The following is a 21443-nucleotide window of genomic DNA, read 5'->3' on the forward strand; positions in this document are numbered from 1 at the left end:
ATGCTCAGAGATCTAGCAAATTCAAGAGTGTTACCATTTTCCTTCACACTCTAGATGCTCTATGAAACAGATTTTGGTTTAGGCAAAATGTTTATATTGAGGTACTGCATCGCCTCTAGCCTTTATTGATAGGATAGCAGGTAGAGCCGATTTCTTATTGTGTCTTCTCAGCACATTGTTTTTGGGGTTTCCCTGTCAGTCGGTCCTATTGTTGTGATCATGATTTATATGAACCTATGGAAGGATTTTCTTTTAATCTGGCACAAATGTCCACTTGGATTCAAGGATGAACTGATTAGATTTTGGAGGTCAAGGTCACTGTGACCTTACAAAAGGCATTTTTGTCCATTACTATAGAATTCCTACTTTAACTATGCCAACATTTCACACAAACGTATAATAGGATAAAATGATGAAGTGATGACATTTTATATCCAAAAGGTCAAAGGTCAACTTCACTGTTACATCATAATGTTCCATAACTCAGAAACAGAAGGGGGAGACATTTGGTCGGATGCTGAATTAATGACACTTATCTTTAAACTGTGGTGGTTGTTTGGATCTTGTGTGCTGCAGGTTGAAGAATGAAGCATTCACATTTCACCAAAAATAATACACTATTAAATTCCTTCACTACATATTTTATGTAAATCTGGACAGTAAACTGCAACTTGACTGGTAGGCGGAGGCATACAACCGCAAGATAGGCAATTCTAGTTAATTAAAGGGTTAGAAGATACCATTATTTTGTCAATGTATGGATAAAAGTTTTTTTTTGTCTGGCAATGAGCTTTTGCTTATTATTTATTTACTTATAGTAGACGTGACATTTAAGAGCTTTTATTACAACATACTGGCAGCAACCCTACAGAAGAAAATACAGTTACGTACATAGTATTGGCATTTCTAACAGTACTTCACAGTACTAGCTTTCACAAACACCACTCTAATTCAGTGTTTGGACTAAATGAGGATTGCAACAAATATTTGAATCAGAACCCTATCTTACTGTGAAAATGTTAGCTGGTAGTGATTACAAGCACAGTTCATCATTTGGTTGGGATGAGAGAAACACATCTAGAAAGAGTCCCAGCCTGTTAGTGGTTGAAATGGGAATTTTTTCCCCTCCCTCATCAGTTTGTGAGTTAGTTCTGCTGTGTCAGCAGTCAGCACACAAAAACAGAATTCAGTAAAAGCTCTCTCCTGTCTCTGGGAGTCCCCCCCCCCCCCCCCCCCCCCCAACAGCTTGCTCCCATCCCCCTTTCCCCCTCATGAACTGACATGCTGGAAGAAACATTTGCTACTATTCCCACTTCCTGACAGCTTGTGCTGCTTGAATGGGATCTTGCTCAGGGAGGAAGCAGTTGTCTGGAAAGGGGGGGATAAGAAAAGGGAGAGACCTCAGTGAATTGTTAGTAAAGGAAGTAAAACATAAAAGCATTTGGATCATGAATTAAGGCGGTAACAGTTTGAGACAAACTCTTAACGAATTTTTATATTGAATGTCCAATCTGTTTCTGTGTTTATGTTGGGCTAGACTGTAAATAACAAATCGCTCTTACATACAGCAGACATGTTACTGAATGTTAGAATTACTTAAATTTGATTGTGAGCAAAACGGAGGACAGGGTCACTTCATAAGATGTTTGTTGAGTTCACCTCGACACATCACTTGGTGTGTACAATAGATTTGTTCAGCCACAGTACTGTTCTGTGCACTCAGAAACATATACATCATGTACATCATGTATATGCAATCATACTTATTGTGTTTATGTGAAAATATAGACATGAAGCCTTAAATAACACTTCAGGTTGCAGTTCTGTTAGTGAAGCTGAGGCACAAGCCATTACAGTATAGACAGCCACATTGGACAATGAAAAACAGCAGAAACAGGCCTTGTGTATATAGCCTGTCAGAGAATTTCCTCTTTAGTTTACTCATGGATGTCTTATCCACTTGTTGCTTTGAATATTCCCTCTGGCATCTGGGCAGAGAACTTGCCTTTCAAGCGATGTGCCTTCATTGTATTCCTCCATGTTTTTGTGTTCAGTTGCTGCGCCTCGGAGCGAGCCTTTTCAAACAGTCACTCCCCTGCATGCATTATTTATTTACCCACAATTAAGAGTTTTGTCTTGCAATTTTTTGGAGATTACCAGTTTTACTGTTTCCTTTCTCATGCATGAACACATTCAAGATGCTTATCTGCTCATCAGCATTTGTAATGGCAAGGAAACCTTTACATTCTTGTTATAGTATGATAGCACTTATTACCTTGTGAAGTTAAAGTGATAATTCCCTCATATGCATGGCCGCAAAGGACTGTGTCTTGTAGTTCTAGTGATCTGCCTATGAGGGTCCAGGGCAGACCGTGTGTGTACAGCCCAAAATGTACATACATACAAATGTATGAACATGTCCACCTATGCACTCGAAGAACTACACACAGAACTAGGTGCATGTCCGTTTTTAGGCTTTATCCACCCTTTAAGCCAGCACACCTCTACAATACAAGTCGTACAAGTAAGTCAACCTCTATTTGACAAATGTTCTCTCTGCTCACTCAACACAGAACATTTAAAATCAATTCTTATGTAATTTAACAAACTTAATAAACTCTGTCGAAGTCTCTTGAAGTCCTGGGTCGGACTCTGCGGCTGCTTAGGCCACTATGTACAGAATGCTCTCCATTCATGAAAGCTACACAGTGTATACTGAACGCAACACTGCTGAACCTGATTTTACCACACATGCTTCGCTGGTGGCCAGCATTCATGAAGCTGTAGTGTGTAATAGCCATTTCTCATGAAATGGGGGATAGTCTGCTTTTTTATATTACTGGACATGCATTATGATGCAGTCCTTGTTGGTCTTGTCAATAGCTGAGATGAGACTTCTTCCAGCAAGTTTGAGCATCTTGATAAAATGCACAAAGACTTGTTCTTGGATTGAGCCGCAGACTTTAAATGGTAATTTTTCTGTGAGGCCTTCAGGTCTCAATACCCCCCCCCCCCCCCAAAAAAAAAAAAAAAAAAAAAAAAAACAAGCTCCTAAGGCTTCCCTGTGTGGCTTGGGTGTCTGGTTTCTATATCATCATGGTGTGACTGTGGCTGACTGGTGATGTGAGCCTCAATGCCACTACTGCCACTACTACTAATTTCTACTTTTGTTTTTGCAGCATAGTCTTGCTGAACCAGGTTTTTTCTTTTTTTAAACATATCTTTCTTCACAATCACAGAGTTGCACACAATCACACTTGGAACCTGCAAACTACAACCATGGTGTCACCTGTTGGGGTAGAATCAAATGCTGCTCCCTCATCCTTTCTACACCCACATCTATCACTCCAGGAATCAAACTAGAAACTTTGTGACAGTTATGATTGGGTTTTTGTTACAGCTTGTTAAAATATATAAAGCCACAGTAAAATCTGAATGAGGGCGAATTTCAATCTCCTTGACTCTTTAAAACTGTACAGTGTATTGTGGACTCATAGGTTGCATTTCTCATCATAGTCTGAAACATTTTTCTGACAACGCAAATTAAATGTTACCATTTACTCTGAGTCCTGTGATTTAATAAGAAGGAAGAAGTCAATGAGAGAAACTGCTCAATTGTTTAAACCCATAACATCCATTGTAAATCAAGTCAACAACATTCTTGGCGATGTCCAAGCTTGTTTGGCTGCTTTTACTCCATATTGTGCTCCCAAATAACAGTGTGTACTGTGTTTTTTTTTTTTTTGGGAAGCAGAGCAGTACGATGTTTTGTTGTAGAGAGTGACCATTTGGTTGTGTTTGTTTATTTGGGAATTCCAGGTCTCTCCCTAGTCTGCTCCAGGCTTCAGCTTGGAGAGCCCAACCGCCACGATTGATCCCAGCAGCTGGAGCGGCAGCGAGAGCCCTGCCGAGGACATGGAGAGGATGAGCGACTCTGCAGACAAGCCCATGGACAATGATGCGGAGGGGGTGTGGAGCCCTGATATTGAACAGAGCTTCCAGGAGGCCCTGGCCATCTATCCTCCTTGTGGACGCAGGAAGATCATCCTCTCTGATGAGGGAAAGATGTATGGTGAGTACAGATGGTTTTTCTTTACCCAAGCGTTATCTGTGTCTTTCTAAAGGTGAGGAAGCTTAAAGGAATATTTTGACATTTTGGGGAATACACTTATTTGATTTCTTGCTGAGAGCTAGATTAGAGGATCGATATTACTCATGCCACGGCCAGCAGCTGGTCAACCTAGCTTAGCATAAAGACATACAGTGGGAAAAGGCTATCCTGGCTTTGTCCAGAGGTAACAAAATCTTCCTATCTGAACCTCTAAAGCATACTAAATGACATGTTGTATCTTGTTTGTGTAATCAATACAAAAAAAGTAAAGTGCTAAAACGAAAAGTTGTGGTTTTACTGGTATGTGTGAGTGGAACTATCTTTTCTGCTGGCTGTAGTTTCATACTTAACAGAAAGACATCTCATTTCACTTGTGGCACAAATAATGAATAAGCATATTTTACAAAGTAGAATCAAGAATCAACACATGGCTGTCCCAAGTCATGTAATATTATAAGACTGTCAAATGTATCTGTGATGTGCTCTGTGATGGTGACCATACAGCCACTATTCTGGTTCACAGAAATGGAAGTTTATAAGTAAAGCAGCATGAACTATTAGTCAGTAGCAGATGGTACTGCGGCTGCCACCAGCTGTGCCCCCTCTCCTCCCTCCATCTCCCCCAATTCCTGGCTGGGTGATGTCATGGAAAGGGAGAATATTTTCTCTCTGTGGTGTTGGACTGTCTCACAGCCAGTCAGTCAGTGTCAAGTGAAAGCAGAAAGCCCCTCAGAGCATTCACTTGCAGCTGTCATGTGACCCGCTCCGGCCAAACGAAATATAAATTTTAGGAGTTGCAGTGAAACCCCTCAGCTGCCACTACAAAGATGTGGGCTCAGACAACAGGACCCTCCCCACTGTCTCTTCCTCCAATTCCCTTGTCCCCACACAGAGCGATGCTGCCAGAGAAGCTGTCCCTCTGCTGCGGATTAAAGCATGACAGTTTTTTTTTTTTTGAGTTATATATGGGCAGTGCTAAGTGCAGGCCTCGCTGTTACTCAGCGCGACATCCTCAATATGATGCAAATAATCAGCCCTCTGATAGACTGGTACATTAAAAGTGTTAAATATTTATGACAATATATGAAGCAAGTAAAAACTCAGCATGATGCATACGTGTTGATTTACATTTAATGCACCAAATACCAAAATGCAAATCCTTAAATATAGGTTGTAGGTGCTACTCTTTAAAATCTACAATCAAATTAGATTGATAAACAGGTAAGCATTATTGTAACTGGCATTGATTTAATGTTAACTGCAAAAAAACCAACCCCCTGAAATCTACCTTTTGAAAATGGATTATAGGCAAAAACATATAAATTCACAAACTGAAACATTTAAGTTTTCTTTCTGTCGAGCTCTGACAAAGAAAGTTGCTTCAGATAGATTACAAATCAGAAGAGGTTTTCTGTTCTTGGGGTGTAGAATCCACTTTGAAATCTGCTGAAGAGACAACTGCAGTGTTGAATACAGTTTGGTCTTGCCAGATGTGCAATGTATCTGGTTACACACTGTCTCACCAGTAGCAGAGTCATTGGGCCGACTTTCCTACCATTACTGAGTCAGAACTGTTTTGACACAAGAGTAAAAGGATTTTCTTACATCCTCAAGTGGCAAACTGAAAAGACACAGTCAGGGAAATCTAATGCATCAGCTATACAGTGTTGCAAGATTATTAAAATACTGCTGCATGCTGGTGTTCAGCCGTTTTTGGATTTATTTATTTTATAGATTAAATTCAGAATTATTGAAACAGTTCTCTTTCTAAGCAAGTCAGTTGGTCGTGACTTTATTACAGAAGACAGATATTGGTAGCAGTATCAGTGCTTTTTCTGGGGAGAGAGCTCGTTGTTCAGCCCTGCAACTGTTGCTGCATCCCAGTGCCAATCCTGTCATATCATGAACTGTAACAATCCCAAGTGGGCGTTAAAGGTGCCATGGATCTTTTCTTAGAGAGTGAGAAAGAAAAAAAGCAGCCCCATGTTTACTTTGAACAAATTAAGTTTGTTATAAGAGTGCATTATAAAAGCAAGAATCATACAGTGTATTGGGGATGGAGTCATAATCTTTAGCACTGAATAGTGATATTTAGATGCACCAGGACAATCATTGCTGACTTCTGATTACTACATTAACTCTGAAGTTTGAAATGTTTGTAGCCATATCCTATCAATCATGGACGATAAAGCTGTAGAGAGTATTGAGTAGGATTGGGAATCTTTTTAGGAATGCTTGGAATGTGACTCTTTTCCTCTTATTCCTCAGACATATTTGCAGTTTCTTGTAAGAAAGTTTTTCAAAATGTGTACTGCTGTTGCTGGACTGTTGATGATAATAATATAATGGATGTTCAAATTGTATGTGAAGGCAGTCTTACATGTGCTCTTCAATAAAAGAGGTTCAAGGTTGTGTTTTACTTACTTTAATCCTTAAAGCATTTCCCTCTAAGGATGACAAAGACCTCAACTGGAAAAATATTAAATAAAATCCAAAGACTGGCTGCATGCCCTATATAAAAACAAAGATGCTCTATTTGCAACGCAAGTGTGTGTTCCTTGTAGGATGCCTCAGATTTCCATATGTGCAGTGCTCCTCCTCCTCAGAGTTGATAAGTAACCAATGAAGGGGTCCTCCATGTTGCTACAAGGGATTGATTTGTCTAAAACATTCAGCGACTTGTCTTTTAAGAGAGGAAGAGTTCAGCTAATCATGGCAAGGCTTATATGGGGCTGTAATCCAGGTCCATTGGGTTTAAAACAGCCACAGACTGACACCACATAAAACCTCTCATGGCATTTGGGATGAAAGTTGGATACAAGGAGACAGGTATTTTGTGTTTGAGAGACCCTAGGGATGGCATAGTGTTCCATACACAGAGCTCATCACAAGAGGAGCTGCCCTGAGTGCCCTTAAGCCCTTTGTTATCCTGGGGTAGAGTGCAGTTAATTAGCAACAGTCTCTATAGCAACTGTGGTGCGGTACAAAACAATTTCTGATTTCTGCATCTTAGCTTATTGTGGGGTTTACCTGAAGTGTTTAGGATGTGCTTAGACCAGTGTTGGCTGGCGCTGTGCCCATTCTCTTAGGCTAATTATGACTGCAATCGAAGATACCACATCTGCAAAGACTGCATCAGCCAACACTTACTAAGGCCCCAGAGTTTACTTGAATATTTTAAAAAGTAAAGGGAAATAGAGGGCACTGGCCCCTAGCCAAAGGCCTAAGACTCCTCACTTGCATAATTCACCTGCTGTGCTAGGCTGCATTCATTTATCCCAGAAATAGAGTTGATAAATGAAACAACACGCTTCACTCAAATTGTATGTTTATTCATTGAGTTATGTATTTGCACTTGCCCCACGAGCTAAATGGCATTGGTGAATTTTTCTCAGTTACTGTTGGGAAAAAAAAGGAAATAACTGTTTTTTATTCCATCTACCAACAAATAAATATGTAAATACATACTCTACTTGTAGGCTATACCACACCAATGTAGTGTTTTTCTTGTTTTTTTGCTGCTGAATACAGTCCACCAGTTGTATCTGATGCCACTAGTTGTCTTTCAAACGATTATGGCAGAAAAATTCACTTTTCATGGGAATTTGAAGGTAATTTTTATGCCTGTGTCATTATATCTGGTATAGATTTTGGTTCTGATTAACAGTAGCTGCAATCATACCATTAAATGCATATTTATTCTGAAAATAAGGAATGGCATCACCACATAAGTGAGCTATCTCTATACGTTGTAATATTTACCTTGTAGGGTGGATTGCTGGACACTGCATCTGTCCACATGTGTCTTTTGATGTAAAGCTTTTCCTATTACGACTCTGCTGTTTGCTCTGCCATCTCGTCAGTGATCCAGCCCAGACCCCTCCTGTGGAAACTAAGTGGCACTTGGTTTGCAGAGATGCCATGGATGAGTTAGATATAATGAGGAGACCTGGCTTGCCCCCGATGGCCCAGCACTGTGCTCCTCTGGGGCTCGTCTCACCGGGCCGAGCATGCTCTGAGACAGAGCGAGCAGACCCGATCCTCCCTGCTGGGCAGATAATGAGGAATTCTGGGATCAGCTCAGGCTCTCCGAGTCACCTACATTCACGCAGAATAGAGTGTGAGGAACTTCATTGCAGGAGAGGCATCACACACCTCCAGAATAATCCCTCATTTGTTCCCCTGCCATTGTCAGTGTAAGACTACTGTGTTTTCACACACATGGTAGTGAAAAAAAGTCCAATTATTTTATGTCTTCCTCAAAAGGAGTAACTGTCAAAAGTGTAAATAGTATTGATGCAGGTATGATGAGGGAGGGAAGGAGTCATTTTAAATTAGGATTTTAGGATTGGGTTGTGACAAACTGGTTATGCATTCATTGTGAGTCGCTATGGAGATGTCTTTCAGGCTGACACAGTCGCAGGAATCAAACATGCGCCTATGGTTGATATGAATGGGTCAACAAGCACAAATCGACCTGGTTTTGTGACTCTCCCAAACAGGGTCGAACACTTCTCTAATCAACAGGTGTTTGTGTTATGGATAGGAATTGTGGTTATTGTTATTGTTATTGACGTTAATATATTGTTAATGAGAGGAGAGAGAGACCAAGAGTTGATGTGATAGAAACTAAACAGAAACTCAATTTAGTTTGAACTTATTGTATGTAATTCTGCCATTCATCAGCAATATGTATGGAAACTACAGTCCCAGACTTCCAGAGATTAACCAGTGACAGCGGTTTTTGAAAGCATGTTCACTAATGAACATTAGACAAGAAGTATGAAAGGTGTATCGGTTTGTTTTCCTGTCCCTCCAGTGATGTGAAACACACTTTCATTTGGATTGATGCATTATTCAGGGCTTGAAGGTACAAACAACAACTGATCTGTGTAATTCAAATATGTTTTTTTTTGTGATCTTTCCTCTTTAAACAAACATTTTGCCGACAGATCTTTTGCACCTGTTGTTTTGCACTGCAAATGTGTTGCACACATGGGTCTAAAATACCCAGTGGACAAGAGTCAGGATGTTTGGACAACAGCCCGCAGAAACATCCGGCCAATAGACGATTTGAGATCTAGTTGATGCTTGTTTTGTTGGGCTGCCCTAAAGAAATCCTTAGTCGACTAACACTCATACGATTTTGTCGACTAATCGATAAGTTGATTTAATCAACAGAGCTGTAAAACTGAGTTTCTTCACATAGAATCCGGCATAAATGCCACCTTTTAAAACTTGTGTTTACCAGAGATGTGCTCAGGAGTTGCTTCTTTGTGCTGAATAACTTCAAAAGGATGAAAAATAACCCAAGAAATCTTAGTTGACTAACACCAAAACAACCAATTAGTCGACTCATCGACTAAGAAGGGGCAGCCCTAGTGTTTTGTTTTATTCCTAAATGTCTTTATTCTATGACCCGTGTGTGTTTCTGCAGCTCTGAGAACGTGCAATTAATGAGACTCTGCCCCAAAATGGATCTTCATTCAGAAGCTCCCCCGTTGCTGAGCAGCAGAATTGATTTTGAAGTGCATATTATTTGATGGCAGTCTGTTCAGGGGAGCACATTTCAGCTCTAACTCATGTCCATGTTGTGGTGACCAAGCATAACATGTTGTGGCTCATGTGAAATCAAGCCCACAGCCTCATGTTGTTGGGAGGGTGTGGGCTCAAGGTGTAAGCAGAGCTGATGAGCTGGTAAAGGATTGGACTGTACAAAAGGAAGGACTTTCTGTATTTAGCTTTGCATATGGGGATATGCTGTACTCCTATTTAACATGTGGATAAAAATTGCAGTGCAACTTGCCAGACAAAATGGTCAGTGAGTCTGTTTATGATTGTAGAAGTGTAGAAGTGTTTGCACTAAATGGTTGGATAACAGGCTGTGGCTCTCTGCCTGCCTGAATCAGGAGTACACGGGGTGTGTCCCTGCTCTGAGGTCTGTGTGAGGCCCACTGAGGCGGGCTTCTGGTTTCAGGTTGCACGTCTCCAATTGGCTGCTTTTGTTTGACTAAAACACAGCAAGACTCCGGGCTTCTTAAAGATGCAGTGTCACTTTTGTGCTCTCTTCAAGAAATCATCTGTTTGGTGCTGATTACATCATATACCATTGATGAAACACTTTTATTCTGATGAGATCATCTCCTACTGATGGGACCATTTTGTGTAATCAACATATGAATGGAATCTGAATGCCAGTGTTATTCTCTCACCAAGAGCACAGGGACTACACTCCACCACTAACAGAGACAGTCATCTCTTTCTCTGCTGTTTGTGGAATAGAGAGAGGTCTCTTGACACTGAACAGCATCCCTGGAAACAAAGGAAGACTGTTACCATAGCCATGAAATGATCATACTCAATGCTGTTTTATTGGTCTGACCCCAATATAATATATGACCAATCATATTATCCTTGTAATGTACTGTAACACTAAGTGCATGTTTATTATATGCTGATTACCCTGGGTTTTTCCATTAACTATTTGGGACCTTGCCTCTTTCCAAAATTGGATTCAATTACAACTTTCAGTCCAGACTTGTGCTCATAACAAAAGAACGTGAGATATAAGAGCCCATCATGACCACAAAGTTTGACTTTTCATTTACCCATATTGGTCACAGCCACCATGTCTTCCTTTGTGCTCAGATGCAGAATTGATCCTGAGAGATTGAAAATATTGATTTGACTCAGTGTCTTACTTTGTGGAGAAGGGGGACAGTGCACCTTCCTGACTGTTAGCGCCATGTTCACACATTGGACTCGCCACACAGCCAGTTCCTCAGGAGACTCATAATTACAGCCGTCCTTTCAGATTAGTCCAGCAGCCTGTCCAACTGTGGCTTCACTCCCTGGTCGTTTATTTCATCCCTTTCCCTCTCCTGAGAGGCGCACCTCTACACAATGGCCAGGCCAGCCTCTACAATAATGTATGTGATGATAAACACTGGCTCCTAATTGATAGAGTGATTCAGACAAGGGCTGCCTGTGCAAATTGGTCCCTTGTGAGGATATTGTACAGAGTTGGGACTAACAGGTTTCAGCTCTGGCTTCGTTTGAGAGATGTAGAGCTGGGAGAGAGGAAATAGAATGGGCTGGACCTGCTGAGTGATAAAGAGGCTGTCTTTACCTCCTCAGCCCCGTCTGAATACAGGCACAGTTCAGCAGAGGTTGGTTGCTGTAATCCTCTCAGTGTCTCCAGGAAGGCTCAGGTTAGTGACCTGCTGCTTTCTGATGTCTTGTAAGATTTTGAGAGAACACCTAACCTTTAATCCCACACTGTTCAACTAACACATTAGCTCAACCACTCCTGACCCAGCCCCTGCAATAAAGCCTTTTATCCAGCTCAATAAGGTCATTTGAAGTTAAGTATTGATTTTCTTTGGTGTTCAGAGAAAAAATGGATTTTTAAAGAGCTGTTAATTACAGTTGTACACTGCATTATGTAGAGAACTTAGATTAGCCATGGTTGAATTATCAAACCCTAAATGATACTTGTACCGCCTTTCCACTAACATTAGCGTGCATATGCAGATTTTTTAAAAGCTTGAAAACCTGCTAAAAATAGGCAATCAACTCTTTTCCCATTGCGAGAGGATGAGCATGATTTTCTGTTTTTTATTTCCTAGTGTTTCACGTAACAAATGCTCTGGAAAAAGTATCACTAGTGAAAGGGCTAGTGAAAATGTTAAGGTGGTTACTACTTTTTTTTCTTTCTTGTTCAGTGTCTCTTTCAAACTCGGTGTTGACTAATTTAAAAATATGTCCGAGGGCTACATTGGTGGAGACCGAATTTGCGCTGATGCCGATTGTGACCTTTCCCCATAAAGACAAAAGCCAGATGTTAGTGTTTTTTTGTCTAGTATGAAAGGGGCTTAAGTCTGAAACTGTAATGTTCCTCAAATTAATACAAAAAACAAACAAATATTTCAATCACGTTTTTCCCATCCTTTTAGGTTTGACTGGCTCTCCTTTAATTACATCATCTCTTCCTCTCTCTTCTTCTGCAGTGGTTTGACGGCACCCGACTGGAGAATTAGCGCTACCAACTGTTTGTCTCGATTCACCGAACTCAGAATATTCACATAACATGAGATGGATGGAAATGTTGCATTCATTTCCATTTTCTTTTGCTGATTTTCTGAAAATTAATTTAAGGTGGAGCGATACATTTGGATGTAAAACTGGTCAGTGGAAAAAAATGACATGCTGAATGAATTTGCAGATTTGTGCTAAAGTATTGATATAATGACTATTCACCAAAAATATGTTTGATTAGACCAAAACATAATGGTCTTCTGTGCAAATAAAGCATGTATGAGAAAGAATAAAAACCCTAGTGAGCGAATCTGTGCTCATAAAATAGACAGATTTTAAAATCACAGTGTATGGAAAATGTATTGTCAAAGGTAGAAAAAGGATTCACACAAAAAAGCCTTGCTCGCTTTCTTGCCTCTATTCATTCGCCTTCAGTTCCGAAATTCTCAGACTTAGAAATAAATGGACTGCTCTTAATTGTAGGCTTTATTTTTTTCATGTCCCCACTTTCTTGTCTAAATGTGGATTGAATAGAGTTGTTTCCTGTGGATATGGGAGGAACACTCATGTACATGTGAAGCCAGAACTGAAAAAGCCTCTGAGAATTGTATGAGACATTCATCTTCAACCGCTTGTCCCCATCGGGGTCGCGGGGGGCTGGAGCCGATCCCAGCTGACATCGGGCGTGAGGCGGGGTACGCCCTGGACAGGAGGCTAGTCTATCGCAGGGCACATAGAGACGCACAGAGACAGACAACCATTCACACCTACGGGCAATTTTAGAGTCATCAATTAACCTAACACGTGCATGTCTTTGGACTGTGGGAGGAAACCGGAGAACCCGGAGAAAACCCACTGCTATGTAAATTGGAGAATTCTGGAACGTTACTATGATAATCGATCTCCACTTAATCAAAAAAGTTTGAAATCCAAATGTTAAAAGCCAAAAACATACTACAACAATACAAAGTTATATTATGTGTGCATATTTTTACTTCCCGGTTATTATATTTACATAATTGGGCACTGAATCAAATACGATACATACTGTGCGTGCGTGCGTGCGGAAGGGATTTCTATTGTTTCTCAGAATAGGTTTAGTGTTTGTGATCATTGCGGCATCACGCGTGTGACGTTTGGCCTTGAAGTCTTTTTTATGGACCTAAGCTTCCGATTCAAGGGTCCAACAGCCCGGGAAGTTAAAGCACTTGTAATAAGCAGGTGGTGGGCTTGAGTGAGATGTTGTGATCATCAGACATTATCTTCTGACTTCCACAAGAGAGTTCAATGCTGACATGGCCTGAGTGCTCTGTTGTTCTGAGAGAAAGAGAGAAAATACTGTAAATAACATGAATAAAAGCAAAACAAAGATATTGGCTTTACATTTCAGGAAACACTTTAAGCTTTAAGCTTTTAACTGACATGTTCTCACAGTTATGTGTGATTAATTCCTGTGAAATGATCCCTCACACTAGTCATCAGAAAGTTGTAGCCCTTGGCCTATCAGCCAGGGCTAACATAATGCTAAACTGATAGCATGGTGTTTTCCCTCCAAAAAAAAAAAAGGGCACTGTCAATTTTCTTTCAAGCCTCAAGTCACTGGTTCTCCTCCACTTGGCAAGCGGTGGTTTCCCATTGATGTTGCAAGTAAAAGGCTTCCTGCTCCTGCCTGCTATTCCCAAAACCTGGGACAAATGCCTTCATATTGTTGGTTTAGTCTATTGTGATGCTAATGTCTGCCTGAGACCCTTGAGTCATCTATCACGAATGACAGGAAAGCTGGGCTATTGTGTTGGTTCACCACACACACACACACACACACACACACACACACACACACACACACACACACACACACACACACACACACACACACACACACACACACACACACACACACACACACACACACACACACACACACACACACACACACACACACACACACACACACACACACACACACACACACACACACACACAGTGCCAAACGCCTATCACAAATTGCGAGAGCTCAAGGTTACACCTTGATGATATTAAAAGAGAGTATGCCCACAAAAACTCCTGTTTGGGAGACCTGCACAAGCAACTATGTTTATATATGTTTTACCTTGTCAAAATAGTTTGACACAATAGTCAACTGTCAGTTGACTAAATTATCATTTGATTGTTTCAGCGGTATATTGGATATTAGGTACTAACTTTTAGAGATTAGTGTTTGGATTTAGTGACATATAGTAGGACAGGTCTGTAGCTAAGGATTATTTTGATTATTGTTTGATCTGACAATTATTTTCTAGATGAATTGCTTGGCCTAATGCCTAATTCCAAGGTAACATCCTCAAATGTCTTGTTTTGAAAAGTCCAAATCCCCAAAATATTCAGCTTACAATCATTTTAAAACAATGAAAAGCTGCAAATTGTCACATTTGAGGAACCAAAGACTGTCAAAATTGTCTTCCAATCAAGTTATTGATTTAGCAGCTAATGTTTCAGCTGCTATATATTTAAGCAAACAACAACAAAAGAACAGTAGATAACTATCTTTCTAAAAAAAATAGCTATGAATCATCTTAAACTATAATCTAGCAAGGAAACAATGCTTTACATTAAATTACATTCATAGCATAGCAAAGCATGGTTATAACTAGGTTGTGAATAAAAATCCCGCCTATTGCACTTAAAAAATGTCCAATATACGCACTGTTTAATCATATTGTTGATTAGAAAATTAAGAATTGCAACAAGGGTTAATGATAGATGTGTCCTTACAGTCCGGGCATCGTCACGTGTACTCTGTGTTCTGCGAGGCTGCCCTCTCAGGCTCTGCAGAGAGACAGACAGCCGAGCGGTGGACGCCACACACATGTAGGCAATCTGCCGACTGATTCTCAGCCAGGCCCAGCGCCGTCTCATGGCAGAGTGCTGGGCCAGATGTGACTGTGGTTGTGCCTGCATTAGAAAAAGTGCTGTTACAGGAAATGGATGCTTTTAAAAAGAGGAAAAGAAAAAAAAACTGGAGCAGAGCAGTAAAGTATTGTTCTTGCCTCTCAAAGGACAAAAACCAAGGCAGTTAAATTGTTTAATATGCCATTACTTAAATTAGCCTCAGTGTTTATGTTGCACAGGTGCATAAAGGCTTTGCTAGTGAATTCAATGACACGCCTTTGTGTTTGGTTCAGTGCTGGTTTACTGTTATCATGGAAACGTATAAAGATGAAAAAAACATGTAAAATTAATTTGGGGTACGGGTTTGCCTATTCATTAATTCTCTTTGATTTTATTCCATATTGATCTGGTAAAACCTGTTTTAATGCAATGGTTTTAGTAGTTTTTAAAGTGCATTCACTGAGCTTTACTTATGTGAGAATTAGTTGCATTTCTTGGTCGTGTATGATGGTACTTGACATCATTGGGTGTCGGATTGGTTGTCAAATTTTTTTCTGATAATATATCAAACTAATGATTAGATCAAGGAAATAATCTTGAGGTTACTGAACTACGAGAATAACCGTGAGTGTCGGCTCTTATCCTTTGTATTGCTAAGTTCATTTTATTCCCTTGTGTAATATTTTCACACCATGGGCCGTTAAAAAAAACTTTCCTTGAAATGTTTTTAGTTATTTCTCAAAAAATGAAATATTAAAGACTAAATGAGCAGAAACTTGACCTGACATCTGACAAAAACACAAATACATTTCATTTTTCATGTAAAATAACCACAATTCTTACAAATGTGACCACATCATTAATAATAAGACATTTATCAGTTAACTGTAAAGGTCGCGTTTTGGTGTCGGCCCCTCAGAACGGATGAGCAAAGGCTTCATACAGGTTTTAATCCACTCTAGGAAAGTCAGGATACACCAGTTTCTTCACTGGCAGAATCCTTAATAAACCAGAATGCAATGTAAACATAACATGTTGTTGTTGCTTTTGCTTTTCCCATCCTCTTTTATATTTCTGTTCTACTACTAAATCGCCTCACATCCACAGGATGATGGAGAGATGGCTGTAAAAAAAATGAAATAATGGAGAGCTCACACCTCTGCCAAGGCCACATGCCTTATCTCCCAGTGTTAACATAAGTAAAAAAAATAATTTTATATCCGCTCCAAGATTAGGATCCACTCTAAAAGGTAATGTTTTTTTTTTACCTTGGCCCAAGCTACGCCCTTCCACCAAGTTTGATGAAAATCATCCAGTACTTTTTCTGCAATCTTGCCGATAAACAAACAAAAAAACAAGCAACCAAACTGAAAACATACACCAGACATAGCGAAAAAACTCCAGAGGCAGTAACTACATTGAATCACATCTTTATCAGTGGAAGAAAATGACAGCACTATTTTTTACATTAAGAGTTGGTAGGAAAGAAGGAAAGAAGTCAAGGACAAGAATCTTTTGTTGTGTTTTGGATGACTGCCTTCATTGTGGACCAACTCAATAAATGTCCAAAATGTGGCATTGTGTATGATAATTGAAATAGCGTGCAGCCAAATTGTAGAAAGACAGTTTGAATGGGATTGCGGTGTATGATGTGAAGTAATATACCAATGGTACATATTTGTGTGTGGCAACCAGTTCACTGGCTTACGCTAGGGCTGAACGATTTTAGGAAAAGATCTAATTGTGATTTTTCTGACAGATATTGCAATTTCGTTTTGTTGCACGAGTTCCTTCAAATCAAGCTTCAGTGCAATATTCACAATGTACGGTAACATTAAAACATTAAATGCTATAACTATAATGCAAGGATGAAAACTAAAGTTAAAAATTGCTTCCAAATGAATTTATTAACAAGAAACATGCATGTGCATTCTTTAAAGTCCTTGACCCAACGGCAGTTATTACAAATTAACTAAAAGAGCCACCTTTAACGGTTAAAAAAAGGTAGTGCAGAAAAAAGTGCAGAAAAGTGCAGAAAAAGAGTTAAAAATCAAATACAAAAACTCTTATTAAAATAAAATGACCCTTCTGAAAATGATGTCAGACATTAAAATAGGTGGGTCATTCATTTATGGCTAAACAGCACCCAAATATTGTCTATTCTTTAAACAATAGAGTATTTTTCCTGGAAAAAGGCAAATATCTTTTTTTAAACAAAGTCAGGGTGAAGTGCAGAGTAAATAAAATCTCAAAAGTACTTAATCAACAATAATACTTGCGCCCCTGACATCTCTACATCACTCCCTACAGATTTTTGTCAAGAAAACCAGCATGTCAACCTTTGATGGTTTACGAAATGCACAGTCAAACTAAGATTCACCTTGGTCGTTCTGCTTGACCACATATCAGTAGTTGTTGCGTAATACTCCACATTTTTACACTGGGATGGCACCCTGGCTAAAGAAGGTGCGGGAGGGAATAATATCTTCTGTCCAATGTGCGGAGGAGGTTTTTAAATCTCTTTGGTGACCGTGTTAACAGAAACCATGTCCTTAGCAGTGTAGTGTGTTATGGCTGTCGTTATCTCCAGGTGTCTTCGGCTGCCGTGATCATACAGAGTTACATTGGCAAAACATGCTGTTACTGTAGTCTGCTACAGTAGGCCTGATTATCTTTGTTACCGGACTTTTCACCAGACTTTTTCGTCATGCACTCGTCATGCAAATGCCTGTGGTGATTTTTCAAGTGACGGTATAAATTGATTGTGTTTCTGCTGGATGTTGTTTTGCACAGTACCTGTTTCTGGTGCGAGTCTTCAGCCTTAAACCCGAAATACTCCAAAATGACGCATGTGCTGTGTTTCTTGGGGATTAAATCCCCTAACTCCGCTTATGGTCCAGCTGAGGCCATTTTTTGACTAATTACATATAAGGAACAGGTTAATATTGTTTAGTTAGCGTGATAATAGGGAGACGGCATATATGTGTAAAATGGTTGACACAACAGATCCTGGGTCAGTCGGGAGCGCTGCAAAAACCGCAGCTTTGGCGATCACATGATCGCGTTGTCTGAAATCGCAATTTCGGTCAGAAAACAATAAATCGTTCAGCCCTAGCTTACGCAGCAAGTCACTTACTATTAGGTAGAGGCCAGATGTTTCTTCCAGTGTGATCAACTATCAGCAACCATGGTTGTAGAGTTAAGTTTATAAAAAGTTGAGTTAGACACTGGAGGTCTTAAAGCAAGTTATGGGAAGTTATTTCCGGGTGTGGTATCTCATTACTCTCCTTTGTCATTGACAACAGAGGAAGCTAGTCCCAGGTTCCTAAGAGGAAGGTGGCTGAGCTAAACTGGATTTCTGACTGAATGTTGAATCAGCTACGTGGGGAAAGTTGGGCCACCATCTCTTTGTTGGGCTGCTGCCGGAGTGCCTTTCATATGTCCCAGATCCTCCAGAGTCATTGTGGAGGGTTCCTCCAGCTGCTAAGCAGCACAAATCTCTTCAGGGGTCACATTATAAATATTTAATCCTTTTCCTGCTGCTTTGAGGGACAGGAACACCCCAGAAAGAGTTAATTTTCTCAGCCATGTCTAGGCCTCTCTACAAACTGCAGAACTTGACACTTAGAAACTGACACAGTTGTAGTAGTGTTCAGAATAAATGCAATAAAAAGCCATCGAGGCAAAAAGTAGACAAGACCAACTATAAAATAACTCTTTAAATTCAACTTTCAAAATTCAATTTAAAAAAATTGTAAAGAATAGTAGTTTAGTTAATGAGGGTGCACTCACACTGTCCATTGGTACCGTGCCCAATCACGAGTGACGGCTAAAGTCCACTTCATTTGACCAGTGTGATTACAACTGTTCCATGCCCAGGCACGGCACGCCTGCCGACCGTGGCCCAGCTGAGGGAGGTGAGCTTTTTAAAAGCATGGATGCACATACTGTATATGAGCATGAACATGCGCACGTGTTGGAGCACGCACATTAGCGGCGGTCCTATGACCATTTATATACGACAGTTCCCTGTTACAGATATTTAAAAAGATGCCGCTGAAGGTTTCGTAGTGGTCTGATGTGAAGGTGGAGTGTTCACTGCAAATTTGGTCAACAGCAAACAACCATACTGTGAGATGTTAAATAGATTTCAAATGTCAGCAGTGTTGGTGACACTCGTGAAGAACTGTTCACAGCTTCTGAATGTGCTACTGGTGCTGCAGAATCAAGATCTTAACTGTCACTGGATTCGATAAAATGACAAATGCATGAGCTTTCTTCACAACATATGTTAACAAACTGCGCATGGAATCAACACAAGATAACAGAATAAGTCTGAATCTGAAATGTCCTGGCATCGTAGAACTTTAAACCAAACATAAATGACAAACCTGTGAGAAGAAAAGTGATTTATTGTTCCTGATCAGGTTTTCTTCTTTAAAAATTGTTTTAGTTTTGGAAAGCAGTTTGACAATGTCATGCCTAAATTATCTTTAGTCCTGCATACGGACAGTCCTATTTTTTCAGCAGTTGTAGTTTTGCAGTGCAAACACAGGCAAGAAAAACGAAATGCAGGCCAGCCAGGACCCACTGAGCTTTTTTTTTGCAGCCTGGTGAAAAGAATGAATTATTCAACAGTAAGCAAGCTTTCAGCTGGCCATTTGTGTGCTTTGATCTAGGAATCAGGAGTTTGCATGAATGCCTGTATTGTCATCTTGTGTTTCCACAGTGTGTGAATGATTGAAAATAGTGCAGGCCCCCCTCTTCATCTGGTAAAGTTTACACTGCAGGTGCTGTGGACAGGCAGGCTGGCATTGTAAATCCCCAGATGTTGTTTATTTGTCCTGTGAGGTCACGTGGCTGGGTTCACTCAGGCTGGCCTCGGCTAAATGCTCAGTGTGAAAACAGCTTTGGGGTCAACCCTTAACAAACTGCAGCCCAATGTCAAAGCAACCCCCCCCCCCCCCCCCCCTCCACTAAGTGGAACAACAAAATATGTAGGTGTGGCATGCAGCCAGGTGCTTCAGGCATCAAAGATCTCATGTTGTTCACAAATGTATACCCTGTGTTTTTATTTCAATGCACAGAGCTTTGATGAAAGCTACAATTCTACCTTTTACTGTTCAAGAGGAGCTGCAGAACTCACTCACAGACAGACTGAAACCTACACTGTACATTTACTATCATCTGACTTCACTGTTTATTTCTTGTCTGCTGGGATTGCCACAACCTTTCTGCTCTGATTCCCCTTTTCGACCAAGACATTTTGAGGGCAGGTTCAGAGCCGGTGCCCAATCTTGAACCGGTACTTCCTGTTTCTACAGCCAAAGAACCGGCTCTCAGCCAGGAAAACTGGTTCCAGAGCAGCACCAACACTTTGCTGGTCTGGAACCGGCACCACTTCTTGATGTGATTTTAGAATTTGTGTATTGTGTCAAAATTAACAACTTTTCTAAAGAGACATGTCTTTAGTTTGCTTAATCAACAGAGAAACATAGTGAAAGCTACGTTTAAAAAGAAAAACAAATGTTGATTTGAGCAGAGAGCTGTGGTCGATAGTTGCAGTTTTACTATATGGACATAATGGGTTTTGGAGTTGTAATTGAAGCAGCTATACCCACACCAACAGTGTCTTGTATTTAGCGCATTTGAGCAGTGAATAAAAGCCCCGAACATCACAAGATGATGTTTCACACAGGCTGCTTAATGTTTCCATTATACAAACATCAAGCAGGTAGAAATATCTGTCAGTGTTTTTTTGTCATGTCTATACAACATGTCTCCTACACTCTGCTCTTTTTCTACCTTTGAGGTGCACTCTTGTGATCTGTCACTGTGATCCGTGATGCCCTGCCAATATGGCTTCTTTTCTTCTGATTACCAAAGATACGGCTTATTAGCACATATGCACATTGTGGTCCCATTGTATCATAACAAAAGTAAGGCCTTTAATTCATAATGATGTGAATGTAGAAAAATGTTATCAATTATATTGAGGGTTCAGTGCATTTCATAGAGGAGCAGAACAGATCCATGACATTGGTTGGCTACAGCTGGACACATAATTAGAGTGCCTCCTTACCTATAATTTGTGTAATAGTTTTGGTTGGCGGCATGTTATTACCATATGAAAGGGCTAAGCAGGGGTCATGTGCATTGCTGCAGTAATTAGAGCAGAGCTGAGGGCAGAAGAATGTTTGGAGCCGTTGTTAATTGGGAATCTCTACAAAGCTATGCTTTAATTATATTTTAGTCAGAGCTGCACTGTTTTAAACCCAATATATTCAGTTGCCATTATTTAGTACAGCAAGGTCTGTTTCCTTTCAAAGCGACGGGCTTTGAAGAGAATGAGATTGAATTAGATTAATTTGAAAGGCTGTGCTACTGCTAAGTTTTTTTCATGCTA

General features: G+C 40.2%; 2 protein-coding genes across 3 annotated transcripts in view; both read left to right on the top strand.

The window, feature by feature from the left end:
* Positions 1–3839, top strand: part of mical2a (microtubule associated monooxygenase, calponin and LIM domain containing 2a) — a 67898-nt gene extending 64059 nt beyond the window's left edge. The window contains exon 25 of the transcript XR_014593196.1: positions 3820–3839. The gene's annotated coding sequence lies outside the window, so the exon portion shown is untranslated. The remainder of the gene's footprint in view (positions 1–3819) is intronic.
* tead1b (TEA domain family member 1b) overlaps positions 3833–21443 on the top strand; it is a 35074-nt gene continuing 17463 nt past the window's right edge. The window contains exon 1 of one of the 2 annotated variants that reach the window (XM_083913625.1): positions 3833–4072. In XM_083913625.1, coding sequence (XP_083769751.1) covers positions 3916–4072 — 157 coding nt within the window. In that variant the 5' untranslated portion in view covers positions 3833–3915. The remainder of the gene's footprint in view (positions 4073–21443) is intronic. The other variant, XM_083913626.1, reaches the window with a different exon arrangement.

Source organism: Echiichthys vipera (assembly GCF_963691815.1).
Source record: "Echiichthys vipera genome assembly, chromosome: 1".
Classification (NCBI taxonomy): domain Eukaryota; kingdom Metazoa; phylum Chordata; class Actinopteri; order Perciformes; family Trachinidae; genus Echiichthys; species Echiichthys vipera.